Source organism: Anguilla rostrata, chromosome 3 (genome assembly GCF_018555375.3).
Source record: "Anguilla rostrata isolate EN2019 chromosome 3, ASM1855537v3, whole genome shotgun sequence".
Classification (NCBI taxonomy): Eukaryota; Metazoa; Chordata; class Actinopteri; order Anguilliformes; family Anguillidae; genus Anguilla; species Anguilla rostrata.
Window position 1 is genome coordinate 16,839,521 of NC_057935.1, and position 13,391 is coordinate 16,852,911.

Consider the following 13,391-nt stretch of genomic DNA (forward strand, 5'->3'; position numbering starts at 1 on the left):
GTCGCCTACCCCATAGGGAAAAAAATACAGGCGTATAATTTATTTACTTCAACTTCCTGCAGTTATCATTTGCCCCATGGGTCAATAGTTTACTGATACTATTGAGAAAACAAATATCAGAATTGAGGAAGCACACCTGTCAACAATACACGTTTTGAAGGTTTTGAAGGTGAGAGTTATGGAACCGGGCAAATTCCATTAAGGATGATTGCAATCCCTGGAGGTCAAGGTGAGGATCTAACATGAGCTGTTGGCACAATCCATGTGTCTGTTTGACTTCGGATACATAACTTAATATGTGATCATCAACTAAAAGAGCTGGCATCATCCAATAGAGCTCCAATAAAAGTGTGATACCTTCCCTTGGCTGGACTCCTTTGGTCTTCTGGCCAGCGTCTCTTGTTGAGCAGTGCAGTCAATTAAGGTTGTGGTTGGAAACCCAATTAAATACCTATTTCAGGATTATCAGTACTCCTGAAACTCTATTTGTTAACTTTCAAAACTATTTAGACTCTAAGCATCACTGCGCCGTGCTGGTAACCTTATAACCAAAGATATTCGATGTATTGTGTATTCTCAGTGAATCCCCTAGGGGGCGCCAGAGACCAAATGGTTTATAAACCAGGACAAGTTAAGCAGACTGAGGTTAAATCCAGCAATGGAACGTCCACTGGCAGCAAGAATTTCCTTCAACAAAAAAAAAAAAACTGAAATGACATGTTTAATTTAACAATATAAAAGGCATTTGCTATGTGTCTCATTTGAAATGCATGGTAGATGTATAGATTATGCCATCTTCCTAAATCTAAATTAAAAATAAGGATACAAGTAAAGGGAACACAGCACTCGGTAGACTGTCGAGGATTGTTTATTGTTAAAATGTTGATATTTAAAATACAGATACATTACCTCTTATGATGTTAGTCACAATGTGAGTTAGTTCACATAATAAAATATTGTTCATGTGAAACTGGGCATATATGAGCTTTTTTGATCCTTCATAAATGACACCCAGAACATTTTACTTGTTAAAACTATTAAATTCCATCTTTCCATACATTTTATATCATATGTTTGATTCATGATTAACACCTCAAATACATCTTAGCCATGCATGCAGACAGCCATCAGCATTGAAGCTTCATGAAGACGCAAACCTTATTCTTAAAAAATGATACATGGTTCACTGCCATAATATAATTGGTTAGTGGGAACAGCTTTTTGATATTGGCTTTGGCTTTAAAATTCCATCCATGCTAATGTGTGCTCTCAGTTGGTCCCAGATAGGGAATGTACTCCTTATATGTCTTTCCCACATTCAGGACACAGGATGTCATCCCTGTCAGTCAGGAAGCCACGCCCAATCAGTGACATGGCACACTTCTTGCAGTTGAAGCAGTCGTTGTGCCAATGTCGCTCCTCGAACGAGATGTACTTGCTCCCGCCCAGCCCTGCAGGGGGCGCAAATGAACAAGAGAAATTGTTGAGCACCATGGCCACTGGATGTAATAAGAGAGAGTGAGGTATAATGAACCCTGTAATGGGTGAACTTACAGCAGGCATGGCTATACCTGTTTCTTATGGCTTGGGGGTGGGCGGGGGAGTAGACTGCCTACTCCCATGCCACAGACGATCATGGACGTAACACATGGATTTTTATTTTCTTTTTTCCCCTCTGTTTGGCACCCCTCATTTAAATAGTGCCCTAGGAGGTGCCCTTGCTGTTTATGCCTAGGACCAGCCCCGAGCTACAGTAAGCTGTTAGTCATTGACTCATTTTAACCAAACGATTGTTCAACTATGTGAGCAACTGGTATGATATAGGACAGCTCATTTATGGTGTGATAAAACCTCACTCACCCATCATTATTATGTTATGAGCTTAACATAATTAACCATATCAAGTCACGAGAATTGTCATCTGCTGTTTCTGTATTTTTCAGGCAATGTTTTGGGAGAAATATGCAGGCCATATGCATTGAGTAAGGCACAAAGCTCATGACCTCTAGCATGGTTTGAAATCTTACATAGGGAGCTCAGGTTTTGTCCTTGGGCCCAAATTATGAATTCATCCTGAATATGAGAGAACCTGGGTAAGGTTTATTGCTTAGCACATAAATAAAAATCCATTGGGTTTTAAGGAGCACGCGTAGACTTACTCCACTCAAATCTCACCTTAGATACCACAGCTCCTTCCTCTGCTGAATTGCAAAAAGATTTCATTTTTGATATTATGATACACCCTCCTTGGATCAGCCCTACCATATTTCATTAGGACACTTTCTTTCTTTCTTTGCCATGATATCAGGAAGAATGAAGTTCTTAATTTTTAATATTCCTCTGCCAAACCCGGATTCCCAAGTAAGTCCTGAACCTCGCAGTTCAAAGCTAGCAGGAGAAGATGAAATCTGTTTTATTGAACAGGGCTTTAACGGACATGACAGGGACTCTGCATGCATTGCACTTCTGTTGCTGAAGGTGCTCGTATGGGGGACTGAAAAGAGGCTGACAGAAACCGATAGGCAACTCCCTTCAGAAATTCTCATTAGTTCTACTCTCCAGAGGGACCCTACTGGGGAGTGGACAAGTAGAAACAAAAACAAATAGAAAATAACTTTATTATATTTCTATATATGGGGGAGAGCATGTAAACATAAACTGGAGAGCCACAATAATTTCTTAAATAGGAAGGGTGAATTTGAAAGGAAGAAATCATACTTATCAAATCATCTAAAGAGAAAACATTAGCAATGTTTACCAAAGAGTGTTTTGAGCACAGAGGCCGTGCATGAGAACCTCAGCACACCAGGATGGGGGAGTTCCATTGGCTGAATCTCAGATGTACTGCTCACACAGGGCGGGCGTTGTGAGGTGCAGCGAGGGGTCGCGGCCTTACCGCCGATGGGGGTGGAGCAAGAGGTGCACTTCTTGGAGTGCAGGTTGCAGAAGCAGTTGAGGCAGTAGACGAAGTCGTCGCGGGAGGTGAAGCGCTGGCCGGACAGCTGCTGCTTGCAGCCGGTGCAGACGAAGCACTCCCGGTGCCACGGCTGCTCACGGTAGGTCACTCCTCCAGTGGTGATTGGCTACAAGGGTGAGGGAGGAAGGTGGGGCTTCTTCTTTATCACATTACTTAAAACATGTTGTCTAGAAAGACTTTCACAGCCTATTTTTTACATACAATGTATTTATACAGCTGGATACTTAACTGAGGCAATTGAGTAAAAGTTTCAGACTCGAGGGTACAATGACACAATCACAAATGGAGTTTGAACGTGCAACCTTTTGAGTTAAAAGCTCAGTCACCTTGGTATTACACTTTCAAACTCGCAATACAGACACTGCAATCTCTGTTTCCATTGTTGTGAAATCACAGGTGTCTCACAGACTAGATTTCCTTTAATACTCCCTCAGTAACCTCAATATTACTACTGGCTGCTACCTATTGGGTAGCAGACCTTAAAGTCCCACATTGAGACAATGATGAGAAATATGTATATATTCTTATTTTTTACTACTGCCAGGAGCTTCTATTTTTGTGGTGATCCTATCTATAAAATTTATGGCGAAAATCTGTAAGCCATAAATATTAAGGGAACCACACGCGGGATATACTTTTCTGTGCTGTTAGAACGGCTCACCTTCTTGCAGTGCACACACTGCATGGCGAACTGCTTCTCGTAGCACGGCACACAATAGTTGAAATTGTCCTTGGGGATGAAAGTCTTGGTGCCGATTGGTTGCTGGCAGCGTTGGCAGCTGAAGCAGGTCTCATGCCAGCTGTTTCCCTTGTGCTCCATCTTCCTGGAACCTTCCGTATCGAATGGAAGGAGGAGGTGGATGTTTAAAGGTGGAAAGGAAGTTTGGTTTTGGGAAGGAGAGAAAAAATCTTCATGATCACATCACTCCTGTCACAAAAACTTCCACCGAATACATAACGTTCTGCTAATTCAGCTCAGCCATATGTTTTGAAAGAAGAGGAGGAATGCTCTTTCTGTAAATAACCAAAATATGTTCCAGAACATTCTGCAGCTGCACACAAAGCAAAACTGAACATTACACTTAGCATGTTGCTACACACATATACTGTACAAACATAAATGAAGGCAACAAAATCTTATAATCTTAAATATAATTTACTCTAGATATGGGGTGTTTTTCAAGCAAATAAATATTTCCGCTGCATCACAATGGCAGATGCTGGCTCTCATCTTGACACGAAGACCCAGGTTTGCTAAAAGCACAGCAGGGGAAGTATGGATTTTTCTTTTCATTGCCTCAGCATCTGTATGCAAGTAATTTCAGGAGTTCTTAAACAGGGTGACAAATATGAGAACAGTTTATTCAAGTAATTCAAATCATAAACAAAGGAGAAAAAATGAAATGATCAAAACTGCACGTGATATGTTTTTCTGCTGTTTGTAGGTTTAAACTTTGCTTCAAGAAATTCAGACACAGCTGGAAAGACGGTAGAAGATGGTGAACAGGAAGAATTTCTCCTAACTTAATAGCTCTTCTCGAAATGTCAGAAGAACGGATTAAGTCAACACACAGTCGTACGAGCGATGCAATAATCAATTTACTTAGTAAAATAAGAAATGTTCTTGCCTTTAGCCTAGTTACTGCTTTATTTTATTGCTTTATTTTATTTATCTGTTACTGCTTAATTTAATAAGTTCAGATTTATCCATTGCTAAATTCCATGTGATCATCATTGACAAATGAATGAATGAAATCCTCGTTGCCCTGAAGGGAATATGTTTTATGCAAGAACCTGAGCATACAGTTAAGAACATGAATCAAGGCTGAGAATTCAGCACAAAAAATTCAAAATAAGATTAGATAACATATTTTTTAAAAGAAAATAACCTCAACAAAAGTAAATGAAATATTCCTACAATAACAATGTTTAGAATGTTAATCAATTCTTCAGTAACGCAATTCATGGATGAGCTGGATACTGTTAAGAATGAAGAGGTAAGTGTTTGAATTGTCTGTGGCATTTGATGTCTACGACCTAATGGTAGTGGTTTGCTCCCCACCAATAATGAATGGGAACAGAGGTCATTATGAGGAAATAATGATCGCTCACTGACCAATCAGAATCGAGTATCCAGCTAAGTTGTGGTAAACTCCGTATTTCTATCCACCCTTTGCTCATTGAGACCTGGCTTTACCCACCTGGCATGATGGCCTTCTTGCAGTCGTGGCATTTGGAGGAGTACTCGTTGGAATAGCATTCAGTGCACAGCACCTGGTCGTCCTTGGTGGAGAAAGGCATGTCCACCAGGGGCTGCTGGCATTTGAAGCAGTGGAAGCACTCCTCGTGCCAGTGGCGATCCTTATAGGACAGGTCCTGTTAGGGGGGGAGAGAGTCAGCACAAGCAGTTACGGTCAGGATCCATCCGCTACTTGTCTCGTGACCGCAAAGGCCTGGGGGGGGGGGGGGAATGGTCCAGCTCATGACTACATTCAGCAACTGCCTAAATGATGAAATGTGAATATTTGTATATCACATACTACCTTTTTCAGCCTCCATTTTGGCTCCTGCTTGTAAATTGCCTTTAGGTGCCAGAGGTGCTGAAGCCACAACATGAATTACTTTTTGTATCACATCCCATTGAATATCAGTCAACGGTGACACCGCACCTTTGGGCAGAGAGCCGGTGATTCTCTGTGCCGCTCGGTTCCCGTCGCCTGGAGGTGCGGCTGCAGCCGCGATGCGTTCACGGTGCACGGCGGTTAATTATCCTCCACTTCAGATTAATGAGAGCAAGCTGAGCTCTCATTAAAACCCATGACCCCGCGGGCGGGGGTGACGGTCATCCTTTAGATGGCAGAGCCACCGGCGCCAGTGGGGGGGGTTCAGGGGCCCCAGCCGAAGACGGGGGGGGCGGGGAGACGACCCGGCGTCGCGCGGTGCTGTGCGGTGCGGCCGCGGGCGTCCCCGCGGGGCGAGATCCGGATCTCATCACGGGGGCCTAATGACCGTGTAATGCGAGGCTAACCGCCGCGGCGTCGGAGGGGGCCGGTCTAAATGGGAAACAGCCGAGCCGGGGGCCGGCCAGCCGGAGCGCGCGGCGCAGCGGCGGGACGGAGCTCATTACCGGCGCATTCCGCGGCCTCAGAGGAGTCTTTAGACAGACGGGTGCGTCGCTCCATCCATATGGAATGCGATTGCTATACGTTTGTACCCCAAGAACAGCCTGCAGCATCCCCCCCCCCCCCTCCCCAACCCCTACTATCTCCTGAAAGCAAATTCGCTTTCGGCGGCTTTTGGGAAATGGCGACTGTGCCTTCTAAACCATGTCGGCAGTGTCCCTCATTTCGGCGGGCACCGCCACACGCTGCCGCCTATCCGCTGGCTTCGATACGTCTGACACAAAAGGGTTTTTAGAGAATCGCCTAACTGCAGCTCTTTATCCTTCCATCACAGCCGTCTGTCTGTGTGTTTGGCCCGGATTCAAACGAATCCCTTTTTTTTTCGCAGCGTGGTAATTCATTAGCGAGTAATTTCATGCACCAGGAGTCACTCCTTTTTTTTCTTCCCCCCCTCCCCACCCCCTCTCGGAGGAGTCGCTGGGGAAATCTGGCAGCTCTGAGGAGTGTGATAATAACAGCGAAATATGTCTGCCGCAGATCAACTCGTCCCCGACCCCCCCGAGGGGCAGGACCCCTGCTGGGATCATCAGCGTGGCAGGCGAGAGCGGTCGTTCCCCCAGCCAATCACCGCCTCAGGAGCTTCTGACACTGTCGCATTTTCAGGGCCTGAGGTGACCGGGGCTCGTGTCCCCGACAGTCAGCTACCCCGCTCCGCTTATGGCAGCGCCAACGTGAGAAAACGTTAGCGTGTGAAAAGATGTGCTGTTCCCCCATGCCTTATTGTGATGTAGACTAACACATGTTGAAGTAATGAAAGTGTTTTTTGACACGTCAAAACAATTACATGTAACTAGTGCAGTGTTACATTTGACTTACGTGACTTATGCCTGTGGAGTGCATTATTGATATCAATCTAGTGATAGTGATATCAACATTTTTTTTTTTCATCCAAACTTTTTGTCTTGCAACTCAGCTTTGTCTTGTAGCATCTTGTGACCTACCATTAGTTGCTGACCCTCGGTTTTGGAAGTATCAACATAGAGATCCCATATTTGATCCGAATCAATGCATTGACCACAACCCTATCCCTAACACTCCATTGCAGAGCACTGATTGAAGCTCCTCCCCTCCACTTGGCAGATGAACACAGTGAAGGAGAAGAAGCTGGCTGAAACTTTTCTGGTCCGTGATATTTTAACAGTCGACAAACCATAAAACAAAAGCAGAATGACATATTAAGACTTCGATAAATCATATTTTATAATTGCGTTTCTTCAAGTTTTGACTGGTATCGATCAATAAACAAATACATACCACCTTGACAATGAAAACTATATGTTTTCCGCACAATTGTGGTTTTATAAGTTGATTTTGTGACATAAGAAGTATTCAAACTGTTTTCGCAAAGAAAAAGGAACTGTTTTTTTTCACAGAAAATGGATGAAAATTTATGGTGATAGTTGGCTGAATGTAGGCCAAGATGTGTGTAAAACAGGAAGCAGAGAAGAGAGAGATGAAAAACATCTGGCAGCAGTGGCTGATGGGAGGCGGGCTCACCCTGCAGTTGCAGCCAATGGGCTTCTTGCACTCCTCGCAGGTGTAGGAGTAGAGGTTCTCGTAGCACGTGACGCAGTACGGGTTCTCCTCCCGCAGAACGTACTTGCTCCCAAACAGGGACTCCTTGCAGTAGTGGCAGTCATACCGTTCCGCCATCTTGGCTCTCGGAAGATTCTTTCTGCTCGCACCTGTGAGAAGAAGAAGAAGAAAAAAACTTCAAAGAACTCACATATTTTTAATTTTCCCCCACTTCCCTTTTAATAACGTCACATGCGGGATAATGGCTTCACACATTCATTAACTCAAGAGCTCAGGGGAAATCTTCGCACAGCACTTTATGGCTCGATTCAGTTATTGTCCAATGGGCATGACTTGATGTGTTTACTTTTATTAAATCCCACATTGTAAATGCAAATTTCTATGCCTTGTCAAATAGTACTCTGTAACATTGTCAGTATTTCTTCAGCTATCTATATGGTTATTGAATTTATTTTTCCTTTCTGGTCCAGACAAAGTGCAAGATAAGAAGATGAAATTTTCTATGACATATAGAGATGGTGGAAAACAAGTGAGGAACCCATTCACAGTTAACATTTATCACAGTTTTGCAAATATAAAAAACTTATAAATGAGGAAGAATGTCAATTGTAATGAAAAGCTTGTCTTGTCTTGTGTTTCTGAAAAGAATCCAATTATAACAGCATTAGCACAGGTTTACTGAAGTCCCCCATAGACTAAAATAACAGCAAAAAAGTACCCTAATCCTTAGAGAATAAATTGTTTCTGACAATGTAATGCTCTGATTAAAACCACATGTACTTGTGGTCTGATCACATTAGTTTTTGTGTCTAATTACATCAGAAGCATGTGCAATATGAGTTTTTCTGCAACCCCCTGCCCCCAACACGCACAAACACACACACACGCACACACACACACAAACACACACACACGCACACACACACACACACGCACACACATTTCAGCAGTATAGTTCTGAAAACATCCTATAAAACTCCAAGAAACTCCAAGAGCTCTCTGGCATTACCATGTTGGTGACAGCATATCATATCAGACCAGTCAGTAGCATCACTTACACTTATCATCACTGGGATGAAAGCACACGTTCGCTACACCTAAGAGAGATTACAGGCATGCATTCTGGGATCACGCCTGGACCAGTGGCGAGTTCGCTCAGCCTCACGTTCCTAACCATCGCTAAAACAGAAGCAGAAGGTGGCGGAACATTCCAAAAGAGGGAGAAGGTGACGGCGTGCCGTTGCCGTGGGCTACTCACGCGGCGCAGCTCTCCTGTGTCTCCCTGCGCGGCTAAGCCCTGGCGGTCGCACCCGCGAGTCCGACCCAGCGAGGCCAGCCAGCAGGGTGACGGGCCCCCTGCGTGTGTGTCCCCTCGGTCCCCCTCTGCCTCGAGCGCTACGGACAGCAGCTCCGCGGGCTGCAGCTGACTCAATGTGCAGCGCTAGGGCAGCGCGGGGCTCAGTATCCCGTCCATGCTTTTACCATATAAGGAGGCAAAAGAGCTAGGAAACTTCTTTTTTTCCCCTTGTTCTCTCCCTCTTCCTCTCTCACTCGCTCTCTCTCTCTCTTCTGTCTGCTGTTTTTTCTGGCTGTCACTGCCAGCACACTCCAGTTTCTCATTCTTGCTTGGTCATTCTTCCAAATCAACAAATGACTTCCTGTACTATTTTCATCACATTTCTACATTCTTTCTCCCTAACTCTCTCTCTCTCTTATGCTCTCTTTCTGTCTTTAGCATCGTCACCTGACAAACACAATTAGTTCTGTGCCAGGCCTTCCATGCTAAAGGGGTAATATTTATATCTATTTGCCCTCTGTCACACCACTGCTGTCACCACTCCACTCAACTCTACCTAAACGGCAGAACTCCAGTTTTGTTTGGAGTCACATCACACAGTACTGGATTTAGATTTGAGAACTTTTCCCAATGCACTAGTAAGGGGCATTGAAACCACAGAATGTCGCTATGTAATTCAATTGTACTTAAAGAATGTATGCTGTGTAAGTCACTCTGGGTAACAGCAAATGGTCGCTTCTCGGGATCATCCGATGTAGAGTCATACAAGTCAGATGATCTATGCATACACACACACTCACACACATTCACATACTGCACCATTATATCCCAACTATCCTGGATTTTCCATTTCTAGTATTTTCCATGACACCCCCCACCCCCCCCAAACAAACAACAACAACAAAAAAAGATAAACACTTTTGAAAAGTGGCCCACAGCTGTTGGCTGGATGATGTCGTGCCCCTGCTTTGTGGTCCCAGCAGCTGAGGGGTGAAAGTGATTTAGTAAAAGAGTATCAGACACCCCCAAAACCTGCCCCCCAGCCCCCTTCACCTCTTACCTGACCCCCGCTAGTCTCCTACGGTGCAGCAGCACTTACACCGCACCCCTCTCTGTCATGCTCACCCACAAAATAAACCCCCCAAAAGAGGCCACTGACTAAGTATAAGGGAATAATTGACTAAGGCCACTGACTAAATATAAGGGCATAATTGACTAAGGCCACTGAATAAGTATAAGGGAACCATTGCAAGAGTGTGTGGGATAGTGTGCCAGGAAAGATAAATTAGTAGATGAGGAATTCCTGTGAAATGGAGTTAGATTCATTAGATGTTCTATCCCTCTCATCTGCTAGGTTCCGTCAATAATATAATTTAATTATGCTCATTTTTCCATAAACTGTGGTAAACAAACCTAGCAGAAAGAGGGCCCCAGTTTTTTCAGTTTGCTGGTAGCAGAGGAGTCTGTACAGATTTCAACAATATGTGAACTATTCACCTGCTAAAATAAATGTATGTCTTGAGCGCAAAGAAGTATTGAAGAAATGGTTTTAAAAATTCAGACCTGGCCTATAGCTACCACATGTCAGTGTCATCTCAACACTGCAGCTTTCTTGGCCGTATGATTGACATCTGTGAATGGTGTCATGTGCAGGGACAGATCATGTGATCAGCTCACGTGAAGGAATAAATCCTTACAGTGCCCACAGAGAAACAGTCCTCGCGCTACAAACACAACTCTGACACCTGAGCAATACTCTAGATCACTGGCTAACATTGCATTGGAGGATCAATGAGTCACTGAACACCATGTTCAGGCCCATTTATCTGTGATATTTTACTGAGAGGCACTACTGGCTGCATATTACTGAAGCATTTTGTCCTTACTTAGGTCAAGTAATCTCAAGTAAGCTCAGCATTCATTGAAATGAACTTTACCTATCATTAGCTGCAATGAACTGCTAGTTTTGTGATGAGGTTCTGAATGGGCAGGCCTTCAGCACTGAAAGTTTGTGATTTCTGTGTGACTCCAAACCGTGTATCTCCTTTTTATGGCTATAGAGCGCCATGGATTACTGCCGAACACTGCAAATGGAAACTGCATTGAATGGCACCTTAAATGATTCTACCATTACAAGATTTTAACAGGAATCACTGGTTTTACTGAATCCTATACTGGAAATGACTTGTGTGGCTGTGTTGGATTGAATACAGCAGAACTTATTAAGTGCAACAATAATGTTGTAAAACAAACTTGCAGGAATCTTATTATTAGGTATTATTCCAATTTGCTGAATAGTTCCTTTGTTATGTGACCCGACGTGATATCAGAATGTTTATTAGATTAATTCTTTGGGTGTTTCAGATAATGAGATTTGTGAAAAAACACTTCTGGTGTCCTTCTCCTCATGGCAACAATTACCACTCCAGGAATTTGACAATTATCTTGTGCTAATTTTTACAGCTCGTTTAAAAATATCTTCAACACGATGAGCAGCCAAGCCTCAACTAGGTGGCAGACATTTTGATAAATCTCATTAGTTCTTATCAGGCTGTGTTCTGCATTAATCAACTCTCCTCTTTGTGCTCTCCTGAGGTCTGGAGAAATCAGAAAAAACCTAGACTACAGATGCCATTATGTGATTAACAAATACTCCCAAACATTATAGTGCACACTAGTTTGCAAATGCAAATACTTCTCAACTCAAATTCATTCCAGAAAAGTCCTCTCTATCCTGCAAACTTTTTGTTACACCCAAGACACCAAGCACACTACCTGCACCCCCAGCCTTGCCAAAGCACCCCAACCCCAAATCCTGAATTCCCCCTTACATCCATACACTAACACTGTGTGTTGTGCCTTTGTATCTGACTCACCACTGCCAGACACTGATAAAAATAAGACATGTATAAACCTTCTGTCCGTCACTCCCTCGTGTTTCAAACTCCTTTCATCTCTCATGCAAACAACTGTGGTTAGTCTCTGTGCTGCATGGCATTCTCAAAGCAAATTCTTTGGTTTGCTTTGTCCATCAAAGAACATGCAAGCGCAAACAAAAGTTTTTTTTAATAGGAATCAGAGGGCGTATCAGTATAGCTGATTAAATTAAACTGAGAAACTGTCAAAGATGTTCAGAGAAAGAATCATTGCTCAATCAGACGTTTGACCCATCGCGGTCGCTCTGCAGAACGGTTAAAATAAATCCCCGGTCTATTAAAAGCCCCTGAGAGAGCCGTGTTCATTCATTCATTCCTGCCTGAACTGCTGCAAGCGCTGTATTCTATGGAATTATGTGTGAGCGAGGAATGAGAAATGTGCAGGAGAGGTCAAGCTGTTTCTACCAGAAGCATTTCCTTCCTCACTATTCTCATAGCTGCGATATCAAATAAGTAATTCAGAAAGACACTGAATGGCCTTATACAAAATATGGAGTCATACAGCCAGCAATTATATCCGTAAAATGTTTTTAAATGATTTGGAAGTCCATATTAACACTCAAACAATATTCAAAAATGGAATCTTAGTGTAAGCAAAATGATACACACTGAAGACTGAAAATTTGAGGAAATATATATTTTTCATGATAAGGCGATATTTCATTGAATTTTATTAAATTAGAAAAATTAAATCTCAGTGAAACAGCAGAAGAGCAAAACTGCACTTTTTTTGTAATATCAAACATTATTTATCAGCTCTGACCCAAGCAAAATTGCTTTCCATTACTTATTTCTCCAGGCAACTAAAACTCACAAAAGAAAAATAAATGGACATTTATAATGCTGTATCAACATCATTGCATAGGCTGACTGAAACAATGAACTGCGTATTGCTAATGACAAATGGAATGGTATATTACAAAGACCAGTTTACCCATAAAAAAAGTTCTCATCACCAGTTAAGTGAAAGCATGCAGGCACCTGTACAAGGAAGCAGATGGCTAAGAGTGGAGATGAGAGATGGAGAGGGTGGAATCGGGGTAAGGCAAGCTGCACGTACCTTGCTGTTGAGGACTTGACTGAGGGTGGTCCCAAAGCATGAGCTCTCTCCTTTATTGTGTCACTCCGCCGATGACCCGGCTAATTGGAGCGTCTGAGGTGGGACGGTCACTCATTATCTAAAGGGACTATAAATATGGCATTGCCAGGAAGCTATCAGATGCAAGCCGACTTTCAGCCCCCGATGGTGCCCTTTTAAGGCATGATATTGTGTGTATATGTGTGTGAGTGTGGGTATTTGTCTATATGTGTGCATGTGTGTGTGTGTGCATGTATGTGTGCATGTGTGCGTGTGTGTGTGTGTACTGTATATGTGTGTGTGTGTGTGTATGTGTGTGTGTGTGCGCGCGTGTGTGTGCAGTATGTGCGTGCGTGCGTGTGTGTGCACTCGCGTGCGTGTCCCT

At 43.4% G+C, this 13,391-nt stretch overlaps 1 protein-coding gene across 2 annotated transcripts; it reads right to left on the reverse strand.

The window, feature by feature from the left end:
- Positions 1 to 852: 852 nt before the first annotated feature.
- LOC135250329 (four and a half LIM domains protein 2-like) lies at positions 853 to 13,064 on the reverse strand. Of its 2 annotated transcripts, none has more exons than XM_064326523.1 (6): positions 12,989 to 13,064; positions 7,657 to 7,844; positions 5,179 to 5,353; positions 3,639 to 3,808; positions 2,897 to 3,083; positions 853 to 1,451 (listed from the first exon to the last, which is right to left on the reverse strand). In XM_064326523.1, the coding sequence occupies exons 1-6, from the start codon at positions 13,026 to 13,028 to the stop codon at positions 1,300 to 1,302; spliced, it is 912 nt and encodes a 303-aa protein (XP_064182593.1). In that variant the 5' UTR covers positions 13,029 to 13,064; the 3' UTR covers positions 853 to 1,299. The 2 variants fall into 2 exon arrangements, with proteins under 2 accessions (XP_064182593.1, XP_064182594.1); XM_064326524.1 differs by lacking the exon at positions 12,989 to 13,064 and adding an exon at positions 8,954 to 9,796.
- Positions 13,065 to 13,391: the final 327 nt, after the last annotated feature.

Bases quoted from the DNA above. Each gene is read 5' to 3' on its own strand.
- LOC135250329 (XM_064326523.1), bottom strand. From the start codon at position 13,028: ATGCTTTGGGACCACCCTCAGTCAAGTCCTCAACAGCAAG. The intron at 7,845-12,988 runs GTACGTGCAGCT...TTCTTCTCACAG, and splicing joins GTCAAGTCCTCAACAGCAAG to GTGCGAGCAGAAAGAATCTT. The intron at 5,354-7,656 runs GTGAGCCCGCCT...CCCCCCTAACAG, and splicing joins CCATTGGCTGCAACTGCAGG to GACCTGTCCTATAAGGATCG.